This window comes from Microtus pennsylvanicus, chromosome 2 (assembly GCF_037038515.1).
Source record: "Microtus pennsylvanicus isolate mMicPen1 chromosome 2, mMicPen1.hap1, whole genome shotgun sequence".
Taxonomy (NCBI): domain Eukaryota; kingdom Metazoa; phylum Chordata; class Mammalia; order Rodentia; family Cricetidae; genus Microtus; species Microtus pennsylvanicus.
The window spans coordinates 145,632,340-145,657,030 of NC_134580.1; the positions used below are offsets into that span (position 1 = coordinate 145,632,340).

A 24,691-nucleotide genomic window follows, 5' to 3' on the forward strand; every position below is an offset into this window, starting at 1 on the left:
ACCCAGTGCTCATCATGACACACACACATAGACCCAGTGCTCATCATGACACACACATATAGACCCAGTGCTTATCATGACACACACACACATAGACCCAGTGCTCATCATGACACACACACACATAGACCCAGTGCTCATCATGACACACACACATATAGACCCAGTGCTCATCATGACACACACACATATAGACCCAGTGCTCATCATGACACACACACATAGACCCAGTGCTCATCACGACACACACATATACACCCAGTGCTCATTGTGACGCACAGCTGTAGACCCAGAACGCATCATGACAGACAGCTGCAGAGCCAGCAGTCATGTGGTGAAGGCAGGTAGGTCAGCAGTTTAAGCCCTTCCTCAGGTACATACTGGGTTGGAGGACTGACAAGGATGAAGACATCCTATCTCAAAACAAACAAGTAAAACTCCAGGCATTGTCCAAAGGGCGATTGTGTTAGGAGTTGTTCTTGCTAGTTAGTGAGTCCTTATGTACAGGAAACACTGCCATGCAAGCATCACATGCTGAGAGAGGGAGGACAGCATTGTCATGTTAATAGATTTGTGATTGACTCATGTAGCAATAGATGGATGTATTTGGTCAGAATCTAAACTATACTTCTTACTGTGAGTTTTTGTCAAAACAAAATGAGGCTTTAAGGGCCCCTGGAGCACCAGGATTAAGAAGTGTGCCTTCAAACTTGGCTGCTCCTCAGCCACCCTCTAGACAGTTCTGAGTAACAGGGGACTTCTTGGCCTCAAGGGACAGGGCAGTCATTTAAGTAAGTCGATGAGCAGTGACCTCTATTGTAAGAGAAACAGCAGGTGATTTATTTTCCCCTTAAAGAATCAGTTAAGGTTCATTCTTCGTCTTAATAAATTCATGTAATTTGTTAGAGGAAAGATGTGGAAAAATTACAAAGCCTTGTAGCAAAAGGTAGTTTCAAGATTATATGATAACTTACATTCAAAAGAGGTAAGATCCAGGTTTCAAATGGCATAAGATGTCTTCATGAAATAAACTTAGTTGAAGAATGTTTTGAATCTTAGCTTTAGTACTTTTTTGGATGAAATTTAAGCTAGGCCATGTCAGGCATTATTTTGGCCCCACCATGTGGGCCAAAGTAATGTCTGACATGGCTTAGCTTAAATTTCTGTTACTGGGTCAACTATGAAAAATTAAACTGGGGTACATCTTTCTTGTTTTATGGCATTAATTGTACCTACTAAACAAGAATATAAAGCAACAATAGCTTGGACTGGAAACTTTTTTTTAGCTTCTTTATTGTGTTGTACAGTTTTTCAGACATGAACAAAACTCAGGCATTAAGTAAAGCAGTGTTCATGCTAAAAGTAAGAAATTCTGAAGCAGAAAGAGAGGATGTTAAGATAGTTTAGAACAAGCAAACACATATAGCTCTTACTATTCTCGTATATGCATACTGGAACTCTTTTCAGGGTTGCTGTGCATGCTCTTATTCAAACTCTTTAAAATACTGGTAGCAGTGGCTGGAGGGATGGCTCAGCAGTTAGTACTGGCTGCTCTTACAGAGGACTCAGGTTTGATTCTGAGAACGCACACGATGGCTCTTAACAGCCCTTAACTCCAGTTCCTGGGGATTTAGTGTCCTCTTCTGACCTCCAAGTGCACTAGCCGTGCGTGTGATGCACAGATATACTTGTAAACAAAGCACTTATACACATAGAAATACTTTAAAATTAAAAATATTTGTAGTAATTAAATATATCTATATACACACATATAAAAATATATACAATTAAAAAGAATTTGTTTTGTGCTTGTCTAATGGTGCCTGGCAGCTCCCTTTATCAGTTACTTTCTGGATTTTAATGGTCTGGGGTGGATATATCTTTCTTCTCATTGTTTGACCTTGGTTCCCAAACCCACAAACATTGTTTTCCTGGAAGAATTTTCCATGTGCCCCATACATTAGCTCAGTAGAGTCCTGCTCCTTAAGGAAGGTGATGGGTTGCATCCAGCACGTTGGCAGGAACCCAGATCAACATTTGCTATGGGGTTTGGGAAATGAAGGAATCCTTAGGGCTGTCACCTGTAGGGGGAGGCAGAATAGCATTGAAGAAAGACAGAACCCCGTTCTCACCCTGGAGCTCACAGCCCATGTGGTGAGTTTCTGCTGGAAGATGGGGTGGGAGGAGGGACCGGTGCCACAGGGTCTCCTTTGGAGTGTGGCATTAAACTGAGGATGAAGAAACATTCCTTATTGCCTATGTTAATTGTAATAAAAAAACAAAACAAGATACCCTTCAGTCCTTATCAGCCAGGAGTGTTGCTTCCCTCCCTACTATTATAACAATTCACTGGACACTGCCCATTTTGGTCAGGTTAATTTTATGTAGCCAACATGAACAGGAGCTCTAATGACATTGAGAATAAATGGACTCAAGCTCTTGGGACATTGCCAGGTGTGGTGGCATTCCTGTAATCCCAGCACTCAGGAGACAAACACAGAGGGGCTGTTGCAACTTCGAGGTCAACTTGGGCTACCTAGATTCTAGACCAGCCAGGGCTGCATAGCAAGACCCCTTGTCAAAAATAAATGAGAGAATCTTGGCACGCCAACGTTCTGAGAGCTGGGTTTCCAGAAGTTCTGTGTTTTTGTCTTCACAGGATGTGTGAGACTGGCGAAGGGCTATTTATCTTTCAAACGCGAGACGGCGAGGCCATCTACCAGAAGGTCCATTCTGCTGCCTTGGCCATAGCTGAGCAGCATGAGCGTTTGCTACAGAGCGTGAAAAACTCGATGGTATGTTTGGAATGTTTCCTTGCTGCCTAGCACATGCTACTACAGAGTGTAGTCTGGGAACGTACATGTCGAACAGCATGGCCCACTTTACAAGGCAGTCGGTTTGTTTCTTTACTTAACATCGTAGGCCACGGATTGAATGTTGTCCCTAGAATGCTCAATGCGGCCAACTGATTAACCGTCTGCTTTATCATTAGCCGTTACCCATGGGTATTTGCATTTGTTGTGTATGGTCTGGAGGAAGCTCACTGATAGCTGCCCTTCCAGTTTCAAATGGGTGAGTTTATCGAGCGTGTCATAAGCATAAATCAGGAGCAAACAAACAGAAAGAAGCAGGTAGAGAGAAGCAACAGACAAATGGCAAACTATCATGTCAGGTACATACAACATCCACAGAGAAGACTGGGGTAACCTGGCTGAGAGCAAGCAAAGGTAAGGACATCAAACTGGAGCATCCTGTGTGCAGCAGAAATCACTTGGGAAATCCCATTTGGGGCGTCCAGCTGAGCCTTTTCTCTCCATGGATGAGGTTCTGTTCCTATTTCTACCTCTGGCATTTTTATACCGGGGAATAATAAACATATCTGTTGGGCATGTTTTGTCTTTTAACTGTTCCCAAGAACACAATGGGCCGTTAGCTGCTTGTTCTTTCCCTCTCTCCATAAGAGAATGGGGGGTAGTCACCAGACAGGGTGTTTTAGAGGACAATTTGAGATAAACATGCTTGGGACTGATGAGGATGGGACTTCTCCGTAAGCTTACACAGCAGGGGACAGCCCATCAGTGTCTTTTATGTTATAGCATTAACACCGACAAGAGTGTATCAACATCTATAGACTCGGCTATGTGGATTGCCTGCCTACTTCTGCTTATCTGTGCACATCTTTATCAGATGGTACTATTTCCAGACTAGAAAATCCGAATGAAAGAAGGCTGAGGGGAAACTGGGGAGGAATATTCCAGGCTCGAATGAGGGATTTGAGCCACCGTGTGATAGCCATGACATGAGTTACATGTATGTGTTTGAAACACCTCTCTTTTGCATTGCATGCTGCTAGGGACTCTGACTTAAAGAAACTATCTTGATTCTTCAGTATCTTATAGAAGGAGAAGAAGCATTTCTAGAAATCTTTAAGATATTTATTTATTTGGTTGGTTTTTTTTTTAATTTGAGACAAGGTCTCTCTATGAAGCCCTGCCTGTCCTAGAGCTCACTATGTAGACCAGGCTAGCCTCCAGCTGACAGAGATCTACCTGCCTGTGTCTTCCAAGTGCTGGGATTAAAGGCAAAGCCTGGCTCTTTTGTTTTTATTTTTAAATTATGTGTGTACATATATATTTCTGCATGTGGGAACATGTGTATGATCGTAGCAGGTATCCATGGATGCCAGGAGAGGGCATCAGGTACCCTGGAGCTGGAGTTATGGGCAATATGAATAGCCCAACATAGGTACTAGATGAAGAGGACTGAATCCCAGTATACTGTCTTACCGCTGAGTCATCTCTCCAGACCCAAATATCAAGAAATCTTAAACAGAAACACAAAATATTATAAATGTGCCTTGAAGACACCAATAACACAAGGAGGAGCTCATTTGGCATGATAAGATTCAGGGAATTTGATTACAGTTTGAATTGTGGATGTAACTTTGTTTTCGGAGTGGCCTTCCCAGGGCCAGAGTTCACTGTGGAAAAGGGGGGAGAGAATCTGGGCTGAGTTGCACCTTCTGGAGCAGAGTTGGATGGATGAGCACAGTGTGTTTCAGAGGTGGTTGGGGACATACACGCTGTGGGGCCTGGTGGGAATGAAGGGGTTGGGAGAGTCAGCCTGTGCAGGAGAGCATTTGCCAGGCTCTTGATTAAACATTATTCTGGCGTAGCTGTGAGGATGTTTCTGCATGAGATGATATTTTAATTGGTAATTTGAGGAAGGAAATTTGCATTCTGGGGTGTTAGAGAGCTTCATTCTACTGGATGGAGTCCTGGACAGCTTAAAGGAGAAAGAGTCCCCTCTTTCTGCATGATGGTCTTGAGTGTGCACATGATCTTCTGCTGTCCTCAAACTCAGACTTACAGCCACACTAGCAGTGCTTCTGGATGTCAGGCCTTCATATGACAACTCAAGACCCCTTCTCCTTCCTTATAATTTCTCTCCTTCTCCTGCTCCCCCTCTCCCTCCCTCCTCCCCACCCCTTCTCTCCCCGCTCTTTCCTCATCCTCTCCTCCCTCTTTCCCTTTCCTCCTCCCCTCTCTCCTTACCTTCCCTCCCTCTTTCCTTCCCCTCCTTCTCTCCCTCTCCCCGCCCCCCCTCCTCATCTCTCCCTGATTAATCTAACCAGCATGGAGTAGACACAGATAATGCAGACATGGGCCACCACTGTCATTGTGCTCATGAGTGCGGCCTTGTAGCCAAGCCTGGTTCCAACACCAGCACTACACCATCCCAGCTCTGTGGAGTGGAGCAAAGTTCTAGCTTCTCCTAAGCTCCAGTTTTCTGCTTCCCAAAATGAGAAGAGCAGTAAAAATTACGTTTACATGAGATCTGCTCACAGCACATTTGACACGGTCCACTGCTGAGTAGATCCTCTGCTTCAGGCTGATCTCAACAACAGCTGCATCTTACACCATTCATCTGTCCATCTGTCTGTCTGTCTGTCTGAGTCGAGGCAACCTAAAGACAGCATTTTGAAGGAGCAGAGAGTGATGAAGTGTGATGGTTTAGATCACAGACGACTGGAAGGATCTACAGGAAGAGCCACGTTTGCTACAAAAACCTTGCATTAGTGAAGGGCTTCAGACAAAGGTACATTGACCAGAGACAGCAAGGCCTCTTGCTCCAGCCACACAGCAAGATACCCATTGCCAACTTTTGGGTGTGGAGCTTCTGGTGTTTTAGCTTGTAGGTATAACAAACAGAATTGTATTGAACACATGACTTACAGCTAGCTTTTAAAAGAGAACACCTTTGAGCGTTGGTCCTCACTGTCCGTCTCGCTTGAGGTAGGGTTTCTTGTTTGTGGATGCATGCATCAGAATAGCTGGACAGAGAACTTCTGAGGCAGTCTCCTGAATCCAGCTCCCTATTCCTGTAAGAACTCTGGGATGACAGACTTTCTCCACTGCACATGATTTTCCATGGAGTCTGGGGAATCAAACTCAGGTCCTTATGGTATTACAGAACAAGTGCTCACTGAACTATCTCCCTGGCCCACGGCTGTCTTTTTGAAAAAGCCCTATACAGCATCCATGTTTTTATATAGCAAGCAAGTACTTGTTGCATGGTTACATAGTACTGCACTATATGGATATTCCATTAATTTCTAGAACTATGCTTTAGGGACTGAGAGCTGGCTCAATAATTAAGAATACCGGCTGCTCTTCTAGAGAACCTGGTTTCGATTCCCAGAACCCACATAGTGGTCACAACTATCTGAAACTCTAGTTCCAGGGGATTTGATAACCTCTTCTGGCCCTTATGGGCCCTAGGCATGCAAATGGTGCACAGACATACATATAGGTAAAAACCCTGTCCACATAAAATAAAAAAAACATATTTAAAGCCATGGGTCGGTGCAGCACTCTGTCTGCACTGGCGATAACTTAGTGTCAACTCTTAAAGTTTAAATATTGAATCAGAGGCTACAGATCTTTTAACAGACTTGGTTTTGGTTCCAAATAACCTTCCAACGCAACTTTCTTTCGGCACACACAGGCTCACAGTATATCTGTCTGTCTTTATACTTACCAATTCTATGTGTGGCAGTAAGAATAATGCAGTGGATAAACAGAAGGATAGATGACAGGCGGAGAAACTGGTAGCTGCAAAGCAGAACTCAAGTTGCTTCAGCCCGAGTGGGGAGCATGCCCCTGCCCTGGGCTTGGCTGCCTTCCCATTAGATGCTTGCCAGGTCCTAAGGAAGTTTTGGTGAGATTACCTTATTTGAAAAGCCTTAATTAGCATAAATTGGTTCTGGAAAGGCAGGCAGGGATGTGCGCGTACATGTTTCCCCATTTTCTGTCTTCTCATTATTTCCGCTAAAATTAACCAGGGATATGAGTAATTCATTCAGATCATCCCTCTGAAAATTTAACTAGAAAATAATGTCATTTGCCCTTCATTTGCGGCGCGCCTCGCGAGTTCTAGGAAAGACGTGCCGTTTTAAGGCGAGCACTTCCTGTTGCAGATGAAATGAGTAAGTGTCCAGATGAGTGACATTGCAGTTACGCTGGGAATTGTGGAAAGCAAAACACCAGCATATTTTCATCAGAGCCCTATTAGGGGAGGAAAGACCGGTGATACAGGGAACCAGAGAGAGGCCACACAGAACCAACACTATTCTCTCCTAGCAGTGACCTTTGCCCCCACTGCTGGACTGCTTCAGAAGAAGCCACGGTTTTAACTGGAAGGGGTGGTGACAGTCACCTCTCGCCATAGCCTCTTTGTTCGGAAATCCCAACTCTCTGTTCATGGTTGCTGAACATGAAAGCCCCAGCAACTGAGCCCGGAGTGATGCTACACCGTAGGGCCAGTGGAGACCCACTCTAGTTGGAAACCATATTCTTGAGAGAGTGTCTGGGTCATCTCAGTGACCCCAGACCCCAGAGTTTGTCAAGAGGAGACTGTGGATGGGCTAGCAGTAACAGCTTTTGTGGTAGACTAACTTAGGACACTCCAGTGATATCCATGCTTTAAAACTGGTCATTTAACCAGCTTATCTCTAGTGTCTCAGAGGGGAAAGGGCTTCTCAGTGATGGCCAGGTTGAGGACCTTGAGATGGGAAGAGTGCTTGAATTAGCCAAGTGGGGCCAAAGTCATCTTTGAGTTGAGTGGAGAAAAATAGACATCTCGTAGCAGTTGGCATAAGAACAACAGAGGGGAACAAAGAAACTCAAGATGGTACTTTGTTGACTTTAAAGTGGCAGCCAGGGCATGACTAAGGGCGTGGGAGTGTCCTGGAAGCTAGAGAAAGCACGGAGACTGTCCTCAAAGCTTACAGAAGAACCAACCGTGAAAACTGTAGGGTAAAAGGGCCAACTAGATCAGGAAACCATCCAGTCACTGAGCATGCTGACTCTGAACCCAGAGCCAGTGAGAGAAATATACTCTGGATCTGAGACGCAAGCAGGGAAAGAAGCATCTTTATCCCGGACCCACAACCAAAGTAACAATGCCCTGAAACCAGTGCCAAAGAAACATACTTTGTCTCTAGAGTCAGAGCCAGTGAAAGAAATGTGCCCTGGTCCGAAGATAAGAGTCAAAAAGCTAAAAAAAAAAAAAAAAAAAAAAAAAAAAAAAGTGAAAGAAATACAGTTTGGCTATGAAGTCAGAGTCATCTCTGCCCCTAAGTAACCAATCCCTCTTCTCCCTGGGAAAACTCCACCCCTAAGAAGCCCTATGTAAGCCTCCCTGCCTGTTCAGTTAGAGCTGGCCACTTTCCTGGATTCTTCCTTCCCAAATAAATCTTTCTCAAAAGAGCCTGGGTGACAGTCTTCATTCACAGAATAAAAGAACCTGTTTGGGACATCCCTTAGGGACGCAGTTGTAAAACCTTGCTGAGATACTCCCTTGGTGGGGCTGAGCAAGGTGGAGCAAAACAGACCTTGCTGGGTTGCCCACTACCTGGTGGCGGGTGGGGCTGAGCAAGGCTGAGCAGAGAAAGATAACAACTCCCCCCCCCCCCCACACACACCCGGACAGGAGGAGATTGCTACATTTCTGCTGGGGTTTCCTCTCTAGCAGAGTATTAGCAAAAGAAGCAATATCTTGGGCCAGAGAAGAAGCAGATAGCTCTGCTAGGACCTTCCCTTAAGGGAACAGAGCAGAGCTCAGCTGTAGTGGCTCTCCAGGAGAAGAGCAGGGCTGTATAGCCTGTGGGGAGAATACCCCCCACCACACTCCAGCTTCAGGTAGCTTGCTTTCCTCCAGGGCTGAGTGGTCCTATTGCACGTTCCAGCCTCCAGAGCTGTCCTATTGCGGCTCTAAGTATAGCCTGGCATCCCGATAAGTCAGGATATCCTTGCAATTCCAGAGTTGTAACACCTTCCCCTACAAAAATATCTTAAATTTCACCTGGAGAAGTTGACTTCAGTCTTAGGCCTCCAGAACAGAAATGGTTTTAAGGCATCAATTTGTGTCAGTTGGTTACCACAGCCGCAGAATTCAGATGCCCAATGATATCACTGAGGATAGAAGGATGGTGTATTGCTTTTCTATTCTGTAACCCATAACATTTCAGGAGAACTGTGTGTATTTTCAAATCCTCCGAATGACCCTTGGCTTGAAGGCACAGGGTCAGCAGCTTAGAGGAATAAACTGACCCGGAACGACTCATCCTGTGGGCATAGACGGGCACATCTCTCAACCCCCATCAGAGAAGCATCTCTTTGCTGTCAGTGGTGGTTAAGGCAGAAGCCCACAGCTGCACGGTGCAGATAAGCGACCGTGGAGTGCTCAGCCCTAAACGGGCATCTTGCTTACACCTGCCCCTCCCAAGGCTTGGAAATCATCATGGGAGAGGTCCAGGAAGATCACGAGAGCCAGAGGCAGTGGTGACTATAAAAAAAGATGATGTTTTCAGGAAGCATCGGGGCAGTTGTGAGAGCATGCACAGCCTAGAGCAAATCCCAGCATAGAGAGGGGGCAGAGACTCAAAGATCCACCCTTAGTGAGGAATTATTGGCAACTGGCAGATACTGGGACAGGGGGAGTTATTATTACTATTATTCTGTTATTACTGTTTTTAAGAGCGTGACCTAGGAGGCAAGGCCACCCATGTTCCTGATAATGGCTACACAGCCAAGATAACATGGGCAGCGCACAACGGACCTGATGAATTTTTAAAGATAAAGAAGATACAAAATTGGGTGGGTAGAGAAAAGGGGGTGGGCCTGGGAGGAGTTGGGTGACAAGATGAATATGATAAAATTACAATGAAATTCTCTAAGAATTAATAAAAATATTAAGGTTCTGAGTTGGAACAGGCTTCTGGGATGCTCCCAACCTGCACTGCACAGTTCTGTGGCAAACCTCTAGGCGCATTTTCTTGCTCTTTAGGAGTTGAGGTGACCATGGTTCTGAACCTTCCAAATGAAGAGCCAATGTGTGAAAATGAAAAGGTCTCACCCCAAACTCCATTCTCTATATTACGAGGGACAAGGAAAGGCTCAGGCCACCGTGACCACGCAGTTCAAAATGACGAACAGTGCCCAGTTGTGCCTGCCGTCTGCAGACAAATTCGGACCTTCTGTTCTCTGAAGCGGCCTCGCTCTCGGTGGTCAGACTCAGCCAGGAGACTTCCTGCCCACACTGTGGCCAGGTGCTCTCTAATCTGGATTAGTAAGTGAGTCATCTTCTATGGCCACCTAACAAGATGCCAGCTCTCAGGTGCCGTGGAACAGCACACAGACGTGTTCATTGGGGTTGCTGGGGGTGGGGCACAGGGCACACATGTACCGTCTCAGTGTAGTGGACTTAGGGCTGAGTTAGCTGGGTCCCTGGGCCTGCCTTCTCTAAGCACCACAGTAATTCATTCATTCATTCATTCCCAATCTCTTGTTTATTCATTGTTTATTGAGGGCCTGTAGTGGTGAAGCGAGCAGGCCTGCTTTTCGTCCCGTCAGGCTCCCACACAGCTAGCTTTACACCCAAAATAACAACACACAAATTGTATTCATTTAAACACTGCCTGGCCCAGTAGTTTCAGCCTCTTATTGGCTAACTCTCACATCTTGATTAACCCATTTCTAATAATCTGTGTAGCATCACGAGGTGGTGGCTTACCGGGAAAGATTCTAACCTACGTCCATCTTGGGCCGGAGCTTCATCGCGTCTGCCTCATTGCCTTCTTCCCAGCATTCTGTTCTATTTACTCCGCCTACCTAATTTTCTGTCCTATCAAAGGGCCAAGGCAGTTTCTTTATCAACCAATGAAAGTAAAACATAGACAGATGACCCTCCATCAAGGACCTACTATGCGGTGTTGTGGCATACAGATTATGAGGTCAGATAGTCAGTGAGTCCCATGGTCCCTTGGGACCAACACCAGATGGGATTGCTTCATTTATTCATCCTGGAATAAATAAATTACCCCCTACTGCTGCGCATTTGAAAGAAATTCAAGGCGACCAAATTATTCGCCTGCAGCGGTGGGGGCTGAGTGTCATTGGAGCCAGGCATTCTGGGCAGTTTGTCTGGTTCTCACTCCCCTATGCTCCCTCTTCACTATCTGAAGTATTAAAACTCCAGCTGGTCAGTGTTTGCATATCTGAATCATATCATGTCCAAATCTCCCTTAATATTAGAGCACCTCCCCAAACAACTGCACCTAAGGGTGACAAAAAGAGGTCTGGGAAGACGCCTCAGGCTGCAAAGTGCTTGACTTGCAAGCTTGAGGACTGAAGGGTCATCTCCAGAGCCCACATTCCGAAGCAGAATCCCAGTGTACTGGGACATGTGTGTAACCCCCCGTGGGGAGACAGGGACAGGTGGATCCTAGGCCTTGGTGGCCCGCCAGCCTAGCATATTTAGCAAAGTCCAGGCCAGGGAAAGAACTGTCTTTTTAAAAGGTGGGTTGTACGAGAGAATGACACTGGAGACTGTCCTCTGACCTCCACACATGTGTGCATGTACGTGCATGGCATCCTTGGTCTCTCTCACACACACGAGCGCAGGTACATACATGCAAACTGGATTTTAAAAAATCTGAATATATTTATAGAAACTTGGGTACCATATGCCTTATGGTTCTTCTGCACCTTCATGTTTTTCAAATTCAGCGCATTCCTGCCCATCATCTGAGGTGGTTAGACTAGGAAGACTGAATGACATCGCTCTCAGCCTCCAGCTGCCTTGCTGGGGAAGCGCCAGAGCTCTTGTGAGCAACTGGGAACCTCCCTGCCGCAGTCAGATATTTTTGCCACCTCTCAGATCTGTGTCTGTGATAAAGTCTAATTTTGGAATGGGGAGTGGCAGCCTGTGGAAGCTCCTCATTCCATAAGGAGACCTGTCATTCCAGAATTCCCTTCAGGGCGTGAGCCCCAGGGTGGAAATGGCCTGCTACTTAGCAGAGCTTTTTAGGGACCACAGAGTGGGCTCAGTTCAGGGTGTCATTAAAGTCTTCTGATGGCCTCTCCCACACAAGCTGAATCCTTCATGACATGCAGGCTTGAGCCTAAAATTGGAAATGGCTTTTCACACTTTGTTTTTGGTTGTTGTTTAATGGATTGATTTATGGGCAACTGTAGTTTCTCAGATAAAATTTTCTAGTGAATTTATAGAATGTAAATGATATCTCACACAACTCTTGAAACCAAATCAATTTATATTTAGTATAATTGCAAAAGCATTTTGTTACATATTATATATACATAATATGTATATATACAATATGCATATATAGAGAGAGGGGAGCAAGGGGGTTTTAAAAACCCATGCAATCAGCTTGGTTGACATTGCAGACACTGAAAGAGATGTTGGGGTGGATTTTCTGTGTGTGAACCCCTTTCTCATACTCTGCACCCCCCACTGTCCTCGCCTTGCCCTCCCCAGATCAGATTTACCTCTTCTATTTATGGATTCTGGTTAAGCGTGTTAACTTTAACATGCTGCTTAAAGCAATTATCACCTTTTTTTCTCTCCCAAATTAAAATCTTTTTATATCCTGACATACTAATTATACAAAAAAAAACTGTATAAAATTTCTGCCAACTACCTGCAGAGCAGCATGACAGATATGTCTTAAGAAGAACATACCCTAAAACTAAACTGAAAAAAAAAATCTTCTGCATCTATATCTGGATGTGGTGGCTCGTGTGTGTAATTCAATACTGGGGAGGCTGATGAAAGAGGGTCATGAGTTTGAGGTCAACCTGGGGCTACCTAGTGAATTCAAAACCAGCCTGTGCTTCATAGTGAGACGTTCTTTCAACAAACAAAAATGTTTCGCATCTTTAAACAGTTTGAAATTTAGAAAAGGTGCTTCAATTGGAGACATTAAAGATGTGTAAGGCAGGTGGTCTTGGGCTGCATAAGGAAGCTACCTAAACAGGAGCAGGGGAGGCAGCCAGTGGGCAGTGGTCCTGTGTGGCTTCTGCCCTGGCTTCCCACAGTGATGGACTGCGACCCTGAAGTCTAAGTCAAATATCTCCTTTCCTCTCTACAAATGCTCTAGGTCCAACTGTTTTATCACAGCAGCAGAAAGACAACAAAGTATCATTGGCCTAAGATTGAGAGGGAAGTTGTTCCGGGTGTGGTGCTCCATGAGGGGCCAAGAGCATCTTCCTGAAGCACCTTATGCCTGAGCTGCATTTTAGGAGGTTAGCTTCATTCCTTGACTGCTGGTGGGAATGATGGCATCTGTGACACTCATTGAGAATTTACAGTGTGTAAGGAACTGTTCCAAGAACTAGACCTCTATTAAAATTTAATCTTTACCATGGTCATAGGTATGCACAGTACTACCATCTGCTCTTAGGGCTCAGGGTTTGAAGTGTGGATACACATCTTGGCAGTGATGGAACCGATTTAAACTGAGTGACTACAGTCTCCAACGCACACCTGGGGCCCTGCTTTATGCATACTCAGCTAAAGTTTAAAAAAAAAAAACAACCCAGAATCGAGACATACAAGTTTAACATGAGTTCCTTAGAGATCAATAGAAGATATGTGGATTTACCCCAACTTTTAAAATAAATATTTAAGGGTCTGCAGTGATAGTGCAGAACTGGATGCTCTTGGGGAGGACCTAGGTTCAGTTCCCTGTATTCACATGGTGGCTTACAACCTCCGTAACTCCTGTTTCAGGGGAGCCTGTGCCCTCTTCTGGCCTCCATGGGTACTGCACACACATGGTACATGCAGGTAAACACTCATACACATAAAATAAAAATCAGTGAATCTTTTTTTTTTAAGTAAATAGCTAAGACAGACAAGTTAATTCAGATATGGTACGTATTGATGAAACTTAAGGTTCTTGCTTAAATTTACTCTGACTCTTGTCTTATACACACACACACACACACACACACACACACACACACACACACACGCCCCATTGTGTGAGCATTTCTTTTCCAGCCCCCTTAGAATCAGAAGGATTTGGAACACACACACTGGTGTTCCACAGCTGTAAGTACCTACGACCATATCTTTGCTCATCTCGTGTGTATACTTCTCCAGCAAAAGAAACAGTTAGCAATAGCTTATATTTTTGTCCTTAGACCCAAAACCTGGCTCTCAGCACTTAGGAGGTAGCTCCATAGGCAGGTGCTATTCAGAAGGCCTGAGGATGATAAGACAAACCCAGGTCCTACCCTGTACCCTTGGTCTTTTGAATATGTTCACCTGAGAGCAGAGACTTGTGGGTGCCATGGGTAGATAGCCCAGACAGGCCTGTAATGTGGCTTTCACAATAACGTCAATCACAGTGAAGTTCAAGATGGGCATGGTGATGAGGACACAGTAAAGATGAGTGGAATCGTCTCCTTGTAGTTCTTAATCTATTTGGAGACATCAATAATAAACAATTTCTTTGCACTCCTCTCTAAAGGGCTAAATAGTAAAAATATCTCAGGTCTTGAGAGTAGTGAGTGCTGTCTCTTGTTGCTATCCCTTGTCTAGTCCCTCCTTTCCTTTTTTACTTTATTCTAAGTTAGTTTATTTATCGAGTATGCAAAATGCACTTGCTACAACATTCTTGTGGAGGTCAAGTTACTGGAGTTGGTTTTCTTTCCTTACCATATACATCAGACTTAGGTCACTGGGTTTGGTGGTGTGATGGTTTGAAAGAAAATGGCCCCGGAAGGGAGTGTCACTATTAGGAAGTGTGTTACTATGGGGGTGGGCTTTGAGGTCTCTTTTTCTCAAGCTTCCCTGACAATCAGTCAGTTTCCTCTTGCCTGCGAGATGTAGCACTCTCAGCTCTGGCACCATGTGTGCGCATGCCAATGGGCTCCCCTTCATGATCACAATGAACTGAACCTCTGAGACAGTACGTGAGCTTCCCTCATTAAATGTTTTCTTTATAAGAGTTGTCATGGTCATGGTCTCTCTTCACAGCAATAAAAACCCTAAGAGAGGTGGCAAGAGCCTTTACCCACTGGGTCATCTAGTTCCTCCCTTTTAAATTTTAAACACATAAAATCTATTCTTAAAATACTGAGATTTCACTTGCAGGCTATAAATCCCTGACCTGACCCCAGCTCTGAGCCTTGGTTCTTGGGCATTAAATAAAAATGTACTTATTTAGTAAATCCTTCCCCTCCAACCCATGTTTGCGCTGCTAAGAGTTTCCCGAAGGCAAAAGCAAACATCTCAAATACCTGGTAGTTAAATCTGAGGCCCCGGAGGACTTAATCAGAATCCATCATGGTAGAGATACCAAAGGTATCATTCTAGACACTCCGTTCAGAAGAAGTCCTAGCTTATGGATGCCCCGATGGGAAAAGGCTCTGTCTTTCACAACTTTGGGACGTGACCAGCAACTGATTGCCAGAATACCACGGATGAGGCCTTCGGAGTTGGAGCTCAGTTGGTTGTCACCAGCTATCAAGATTTCACATTCTGGGGGTGATCCAGTTCAGGGCATCTGCAGAACTGGAAATTGGCCACTTAATGGGTTTCTAGCCAAGTATTTACCAATCTGTCCAAGCATGAAATGCAAGTTCTGTTCCACTAGGAAGCTATCCTGGGAGGTGAAATGCTATCATCTGGCTTCAGTACAGGCAGCAAGGAAACGCTGATTGATGTCTCCAGTGGCAGACTGGGTTGCTGGAGCTTGGGCAGAGCTCTCTGAGCTGGCATATACAGGCCAGTTTTTGTTTGATCCACCAAGAGTTGGCTCAGATAATGCTGATTTTTACTAGCATCGTCACCAGTGTTTAGACTGGAGAAATCCACAAGAAACAGAGATCGCTATGTTTTACGAAGTCAGAATGTCTGATGAACACTGGGTCTGTCAGAGCTAAGACTTAAGAGTATCTTTAACAGCCATTGAAATGGTGAGGGATCTTTAGCTTTTCACTGTTATTATTTATTGTTGCTTCAATAACCTGGATCTTTTGCTCTCATAAGCAGCATGTATGATCCCTAATTCAAATTTACAACCCCTTGTTTAAAGGGAATAATTCATATCATTTTTGTCCTTTGTGAATTTTTTTTGTAGCTTGTTCATTTTCTTAATATCTTTTTGCATTGAAGATTGTGGTTATTAATTTACTAGCACAGACTTTGTTCTTTCTGGGAAGTGTCAGACTATATCAAGAATTTACGCCAGACAACAAGAAGTGTGTGTGTGTGTGTGCATGTGTGCCTGTGTGTGTGTGTGAATAGTAGCTTAATCACTGACAGCAGTTAGCTGGGTGCTCTTCTTTGAGGTAAAAAAAACCAGGACTTTTGTAGTCTTCAACTCACAATACAAAACAGTATGATAATCTTCTAAAGGTCCTGTTAGGTCTGATCAAAATGATAACCACAGAAATTGAGTTCTAAATGGAAATACTTTTGAGAATTGCCTCCATCAAGAAAAGGATTGGGAGTGGGGTTGGAAAGGTGGCTCAGTGGTTAAGAGCACTTGTTCTTTCGGGGGACTTGAGATCAAGTCCCGCACCCATACGGTGGTTTATATCCATCTATACTCTACTTCCAATGGATCCAATGCCATCTTCTGACCTACACAGGCATCAGGGCGGCACACATAGTGCACAGACATACATGCAAACAAAGCATTTACGCACATAGACGAAATAATGTTAAAAATGTATTTAAAGATAACAGGGTAGGCTGAGGAGATGGCTCAGTGGATGAAGCACTTACCACATAAGCTTGAGGACCATGATGCAGATGGTCAGGACCCATGGAAAAGCCAGATGGGCATGGTGGCCTGCCTGTGACCCCAGTACACAAGAGGTAGAGGAGAGGATCCTTGGAGGAGCATGCTGGCTAGCTGGACTAGACAGAGTTGTCAAGTTCCAGGTTCTCTGGAAGACTCTGTCTCAATATATAAGGTGGTCACGAAAGCCACTCAGTATCAACTACATGCTTCCATAAGCAAGTGCACATACATATACATGTGCCCACACACATGAAAACATGTATGTACATATGAAAAAGTATAATGTTTGGTCAAGTAGTGAATAGGACCTAAATGAAAATGAAGGTCCTTGTTAATGAGCTATAAAGATTTTCATGGGCAGCTTCTGAGCATCAAATCCAGCCTGCGGCCCTGTATCTTGTGTGTGCACAAAGTTGACCCCAGTCAAAACTCTGCCTATACAATAAAGTGCACACAAAGAGAATGTAGCTGGACAAACTGGGATGTGCAGTTACTCCAAACTGTGGGTTCTCTTTGAGCACCTGATTTATTTACTAGGGACATTTCACAATAACTGGAGATCAATTTTGATTGTCAATACTTGCGATCCAAAGCACAGCATGCAGAGAGCGTGCCTGGATTACTGTTGATGTCCTCCAATGCACACAGAGAGAAGAACCTGGTTCCAAGTATCCAAGATTGTCTCCCCTGAAGATGGAACTCCAGGTGGCTGTGAACCACAAGTGCTGACTTGGTCTTGGGTCTTCCCCAAAGATGTACTGACTTTTAACAACAGTGCAACCCTTCCAGTCTTCATAGATGCACTAACTTTAGAAGCCTTCTGTTAAAAACACTGGCCGATGCGCAAATCCACAAACCTCTAATTGCCAAGGACAAGGTCCCATTTCTTTGTAAGGAACTCGGTGTATGCCACAAGACTCAGTGTTTTGTTGGATGGGCAAAATATTACATTAGAAACAGAAAAAAAGAAGAAAGGAAGAAGAATAAACAACCCCGCTAAATAAAGCTAGATACCAAATTTACTTTCTCCCTATGCCCCTGAAAGGGTGAGACTCCAGCAGGTCTGCTTTAAAAGGTGTGGGATGCCCAGTCCCTAATGATGCCTCCTCCAAAGGACAGGTGGGGAAAGTTTCTTCAGTCAGCAGGCAAACAGTTTCAGAAATCAAGGGAGCAATGGCTGTGTTTTGTGCATGCAGTTGAGGACTCATACGGCTCTGAATAAATTGATGTGAATCACTTTCATTTCCCATGAAAATAACCATTGGAGTGCATCTGGTGCGTGGCAGAGAGTGCCACTTGGCAATTTGGCCCAAAATGGTTGATTTCACAAGCAGTCTGCTTGTCAGAGCTGGAAGCCACAATGGAGACTTTGTCTCAGTCAGCTTCCTGCTCACCAGGTCATGTGTCCTGGGCAAGGTTCATCTTTTCTTTTTTTTTTAAAGCAGGAAATAAACCAACCAACCTTCTTTCCTTCCTTCCTTGCTTCCTTCCTTCCTTCCTCCCTCCCTCCCTCCCTCCTTTCCTTACTTACCCTCTTCTTTCTTTCCTTCCTTCCTTCCTTCCTTCCTTCCTTCCTTCCTTCCTTCCTTCCTTCCTTCCTTCCTCATTCCCTCCCTCCCTTCCTCTCTCTTCCTTCTTCCCTCCCTCTTCCTTCCCTCCTCCCTTCCATCCTCATCTTCTCTCCCTTCCCTTCCCTCCTTTCTTTTTTTCTCCCTTTCCTTCTTTACTTTTCTGTGCCTTTGTGGGCATATATATCCACAGGCCTGGGCGGCATGCGTGTGAGCATATGTGTGGAGGCAGATGTCAGTCTTGACTCTCCTTCCTCATGCGCTGGCCACCTTGGTTATTTTTGTTGTTGTTTTGTTCAGGTGGGGCCTCTTCATTGGCCTGGAGCTCCTCAGTCCACCCTGGGTTGTCCAGTTGCCCGGGATCTGCCTGCTCCTTCCTCTTGGGCACTGAGATTAAAGACATGCCCCTTCATGCTATTTTCTTCCATGGCTTTCTTTTTTCAGTTAAGTTCTGGGATCAAGCTCATCTCCTGCATGTGAGTCCATGCTTTAAAGGCTGATGTCTCTCCAGCTCTCTCCAATTCCCCCTCCTTCGCCTCTCCTCCCTCCTTCCCTTCCCTCCTTCCAAACATTGTATTTTCTAGACAGTTCAATAAGGGCTTATGACATCTTTGGAGCCTCTTGAGGATAAGAACATCCGTTGTTTTCACTTCAAGTGCCACAAGAGGAGGCGCGAGGGCATCTCCGCTGGTGGTTTCCACTGAGCATGGTCAGAGGTGTAACCGGGATTCAGTACTCTGTGAGGGGAGCGTGATCCCATTATGAGCCAGGAAAGAAGAGCCTGTGTTTGCTGATAGAGAGTTTCAGGCTGGAAGCAGGTTCAGTAGGCAATAAGGCGCATGAGTCTGGACAGAGTCCTCATGGCTTGTTCCTAAGACAGCAGGAATAGCCCGATCTCTCAGCAGCTGACACTGTTGGCCAGTTGCCATTTCTCTAAGCTTTGAAAATGGAATTCAGATTCCTGCTGTGCAATCATCTTTTAGGGTCTTCATGATATCCTCAGGATAGTGTGTGTGTGTGTGTGTGTGTGTGCACTGTGTATGTGTAGTGTGTGTAGTGTGTGTTCAGTGTATGTAATGTGTGTGCAGTGTGTATTTAGTGTGTGTAGTGTGTGTGCAGTGTATGTAATGTGTGTGCAGTGTATGTAATGTGTGTGCAGTGTGTATTTAGTGTGTGTAGTGTGTGTGCAGTGTATGTAGTGTGTGTGCAGTGTGTATTTAGTGTGTGTAGTGTGTGTGCAGTGTGTATTTAGTGTGTGTAGTGTGTGTGCAGTGTATGTAGTGTGTGTATTTAGTGTGTGTAGTGTGTGTGCACTGTATATGTGTAGTGTGTGTGCAGTGTGTATTTAGTGTGTGTAGTGTGTGTGCACTGTATATGTGTAGTGTGTGTGCAGTGTGTATTTAGTGTGTGTAGTGTGTGTGCAGTGTATGTAGTGTGTGTACAGTGTGTATTTAGTGTGTGTAGTGTGTGTGCAGTGTATGTAGTGTGTGTACAGTGTGTATTTAGTGTGTGTAGTGTGTGTGCACTGTATATGTGTAGTGTGTGTGCAGTGTGTATTTAGTGTGTGTAGTGTGTGTGCAGTGTATGTAGTGTGTGTACAGTGTGTATTTAGTGTGTGTAGTGTGTGTGCAGTGTATGTAGTGTGTGTACAGTGTGTATTTAGTGTGTAGTGTGTGTGCAGTGTATGTAGTGTGTGTACAGTGTGTATTTAGTGTGTGTAGTGTGTGTGCAGTGTGTATTTAGTGTGTGTAGTGTGTGTGCAGTGTATGTAGTGTGTGTACAGTGTGTATTTAGTGTGTGTAGTGTGTGTGCAGTGTATGTAGTATGTGTGCAGTGTGTGTGTAGTGTGTATGTAGACAGCAGGACAACCTCAGATGACACCCTCAATAATGCCGCCACCCACCTCCTTTGAGATAGGGTCTCTCATCAGCCTGGCGCTTAGTAGGCAAGACTAGTTGGTCGGTGATAATCCTATCATCTTCCCTTAAGCTCTATCAGCCACCACAGCCCACAGTCCGCATGGATTCTGTGGATCAAACTCGGGTCTCTGTGCACTTGAGATATGTACTTTACTGACAGAGGCATCGCCCCGGTGCAGTTTCAGATCTATGAAAGATGGACAAGATCATGTGATGGATTATAGCTCTGGCGTCGGGGGCCAGCCCTTCGATCCTGACTGTACCTTCATCTACCCATTGTGATATCTGCAAACAAGTTATTCCCTTGTACTTGCCTCCCCCTCTCTAAAGTAGGTGATGTGCTTTGATGTGAAATGTCCCCAAAGGTTCACATGTTTGACTGTTTGGTCCTACCTGAGGACTCTGTTTTGTCAGTTGTGGAACCGTTAGGGGGTGGAGCCTGCATAGTGAAGGCAATCTCACTGAGTCTCTGAAGGTAATAACTCAGTCTTGTTCTCCGCTCTCTGATCCACCCAGCACGTGAGGTAGTCTACCATCTGTTTTTCGTGCCCTGGATTGAGTCGCTTCTGCCACCATGCCTCTGTGCTGTGATAAATAGACTCACCGAGACTGTCACAATGACGAGAAATGCAAAGGGTACAGAGCGACATCAGAAAGTACCTGGTTAGGTGCGATGATTCTCTGAGTAGTGCTATCCAAGTCCTAGTAAATAAAAAAAATAGCCTAAGCTGTCCATACTGAATAGTAGTACCCTGCTATTCTATCCCCTCATCTGGGGGAGGGGGGATGTAGCTAGTGGGTAGAATGCTTGCCCAGCATATAGGAGCCCTGTGCTCAACTCCCAGCACCACCTAAGACTGGGCATGCTGGGAAAGCAAACAATAGAATATTTCTCTTGAGATTACTAAAGCGTTCACATTTGGTCGTTTCCTTCATCAAGCACTCAGCATCCACTTCCTTTATATTAAGTGTCTACTGTGTGCCTGGAATCCTGAAGACACTAGGTTTAAAAGCACGCCTCAGAGACCTTTGCTTTCCGGAAGGAGTGAGCTGCTCTGAAGAGAACACGCTGTCCTTTGTAGAGAAAGCAGTGCCTGCCATTGTGGAAACAGACCATGGCACGGCCAAGATGGGCTTGCAGCCGCCTGCCATGCACAGAGGAGCAGAGAAATGGTCTTTTATTGAAAGTCAGGCTTCCAGCTCCAATGTAGTGCCTGCATGGAGTAGAGAAATGCGTGCTTTGAGTGGGTGAATCAACTGTGGCTCTCAGAGTGCAGAATCCATGCGTAGAGCTGGGGTGGGGGAGGGAGCAGTGGGCAGAACACTGGGCTAGACAGCTCGCTTGGCCAGAGTGGTAATTTGAGCCGGAGTCTGCACGCGTTCTCCCTCTCTCCATTTTCTCAACCCTTCTTGGAGTGAGGGGCTGGCTTTTAAATCCCATTTAATGTATTTTACATAAATGCATGCATGTAAAATTTAACTAATTGCAAAATTATGATTGTATGTACGCTCGGTCCTGCATTTTCTTTCTTCCTGTTATTTGTGTGGCTCTCGTTTTCCACACTCTTCCTTGATTAGAAACTTCTGAATCTTGTTAAGGAACACACATGTAGCCAGGCTTGATGGCACAGAATTGTAGCCACAGCTTCTTGGGTGAGTGGGGCAAATGTGCTCTCAAGAAGATTGCCTCAAACATGGAGAGCTGAGCCGGAGCTGCAGAGAGCTTGGGCTTCACGCTTTAATACTCTTTTCAGGGCCGAAAGCCCACAGGAAGACACAGGATTCCTTCTGTGCACACATCGTTGAGTAGGCGGCAGAGTGCCAGCTTAGGCACAGTTTCCTACTTGGTTAAATACAGTGATACGTGCCAGTGCTTGCCAGCATACTGACCGTCAATGTTCATGATGTTTTGTGTGCTTAGGGAATCAAGAGCAGGTTTGGGCATTTTCTCATTGCAAAGCTCTAGGTCCTTCGTGCTAATGCCCCTTAGCACCTAAGCCGGCAGAGGGAGGAGAGAGCAACGGTATGCTCATCTCTGTGCCTCTCGCTATCTCTACACTGACCCCTATTCTCAACCACCATGTGGTTGCCACACAAAGACCACAGGAAGATTGTTTAGCATTATCTGCGTCTCCTGGGTTCCAGAATTGCTTGCTGTCGCTTAGACCAGCAGTTAACATCTGTATTTATTGAATGACCCTGCCTCTTCAGGGGGAAGAACCTGGAAGAAAGCAGTAAGGGTATTGATCTCAGTCCACAATGCCAGACCCAACTCTATGATATGCATTAGTGAGAGCCTATGGCATGCGTGAGTGAGACTCTGCTAGGGAACTGGACGAGCATCAGAAATGCAGGTTCGTCGGCTATGATACAAGAGCACACACGTGGTTTCCAGTGCCTGTTAAAGAAAGCCCCTTGTGTAAGACTCCTGGTCTTATTTGAGGTTGGCCATTTGGTCTGGATTCTGCAGAAGTAAACTGATATTTACGATCCAGTTCCAAACCCAGAGATAAGTGAGGCTCCCCTTCCAGATTAGGCTTGAGAATATGTTTGGATTCCTTGAGAGCCAGGTTGTAGCAGCTTTTGAGCTTCTGGTTTTATTTGCTAGGGTCCAGTGGAGGAAAGTGGATGGCAGGGATGGAAATGGCATGGGTGGGGTAGCTTGTCACACTGTCGTGCTATGTGGGATGCAAAGGCATCTTGTCCTCTGAAGCCCTTTCCTGGGAGCAGGACCACCCACCTCACCTTCTTCTTCCTGGGAAAGAGACAGTCTCCATCAGGCCCTCAGTGTGTTATTCAGGGTTATCAAGTCCTTTCTGCCAGGGAACCGGATGGCGTACATGTGGGCAAGGGCAGGATTTATTCCAAGATACGTTCATTTCAGTTCAGACACGCGTAAAATATGGTTAATGCTAAAGAACGCACCCCTCCAGTGTATCTCCTCACATCTCTCCCACATTTAGTTATCTCACACACCCACTGGCCTTATGTTTCATCCCACAAATGTGAGACTGTCTGAGTACCTGCAGGGGATACATTCAAAGATTCTAAGACCCCCTGAGAGATGTCTGATGCCATTGCCAGGGTCTCTCTCTCTCTCTGCATATACACATATATATTTATATATACACATATATGTATGTATATATACAATATGTATATGTACATGTGTGTATGGATAGATAGGTAGATGATAGATAGACAGATAGATAGACAGACAGGTAGATGATAGATAGATAGATAGATAGATAGATAGATAGATAGATAGATAGATAGATTGCCGTTATGAACACACATTTAGCATTTAGGAAGCACAGAGTATGGCTATATGGTATTTAAATTCATTCCGGTGACAAACTGTCACTTGTAGCCTAGGTAGTAATTTGCTACTCCTTACCTTCAAATTCATTTTCTGTAATTTCCTGAAGACTCACCTCTTTTCTTGTTGGTGATTATAGATTCGTCTATTACACAGTAACCTGAAGGTGAGCTCTTTAAGAACAAAAATGAAATCACCAACTCATTGCTTTTGTGATATAGCGGCAACATTTAAAAGTAATTTTTGAGTCAGCCGAAAACCATTTTAATGTACTGATTAAAATTAAAGTTTAAACCCGTTTGAAAATCGGTCGAATTGGAACAATCATCTCTATATTGACTCTCCGAATGAAAACAGGGGGGAGGGTGGAATCAGCAAGAAAAGAGGTGCTAGAAAGGAGAGCAGGTCATGTGAAAATCCAGTGTCTCATCTGCTAAGTAAAAATGGTTATACAACCGCAGCTAATTTACTGTGCTAGGTGTGGGCTGTGGTGTAAGCACAGGACACAAGAGTGTTCAAAAGTGATAGGACAAGTTTGTGCTGAATAACATGCACCTGTCATAACTGCACCTCTTTATCATCTATTTTGTATCACATATGTGCTATACACACACATTTTTATTTTATTCTTAACCATATGTATTCGTGTGTCTCTGCGTGGGGTATGCACAGGCACTTGCGGGTGACCAGGGAGGCCAGAAGAAAGTGTTTGTGTGCTGTGTATGCAGTGCCTGGAGAGGCCAGAAGAAGGCAGCATATCCCCTGGGTCTTGAGTCAGACAGTTATGAGTTGCCACGTGGGTGCTGTGAATTGAGCCCAGAACCTCTGGACGAGCAACCAGAGCCATCTCCTTAGCTCTTATATATTCACCTTTTAAAAAAGAAAGACAATAATAACCCAGCATGTTCACAGGCTTTATTTATCTCTTTTTGTTGTTTGCTTGCAGGTGATTTAAAATCTGTCTTAGATGTGTCCCTAAACACGACAGAAACAGAGCAACTGTGTGAAAGAGCACACTATATCGCAAGTCTTAGGAACAGGCCATGAGTATCACAAATATTGGAATGTTCTCCCCTTCTCCCTGCCAGGAAAAACAGTTTCCCATCCAAAGACTGAGTTGTCTTTGAGTATATAAGGACTTTTTGGGGTAGGAATGGAATCTAAGCATGCTGCAATGTCTTAAGTTCACTTCCGTTTCTGCAAATTGTTCTGTAAGGACACCAAGAGCTTTGGAAACGTTTTAGTCTATCTGTTCTATTCT

The 24,691-nt window shown here is 44.9% G+C and overlaps 1 protein-coding gene across 1 annotated transcript in view; it reads left to right on the forward strand.

Moving 5' to 3' along the window:
- The window catches only part of Dok5 (docking protein 5), a 154,412-nt gene that overhangs the window by 115,071 nt on the left and 14,650 nt on the right, over positions 1-24,691 (forward strand). Inside the window, exon 6 of the mRNA XM_075963198.1 lies at positions 2,660-2,795. Coding sequence (XP_075819313.1) covers positions 2,660-2,795 — 136 coding nt within the window. The remainder of the gene's footprint in view (positions 1-2,659; positions 2,796-24,691) is intronic.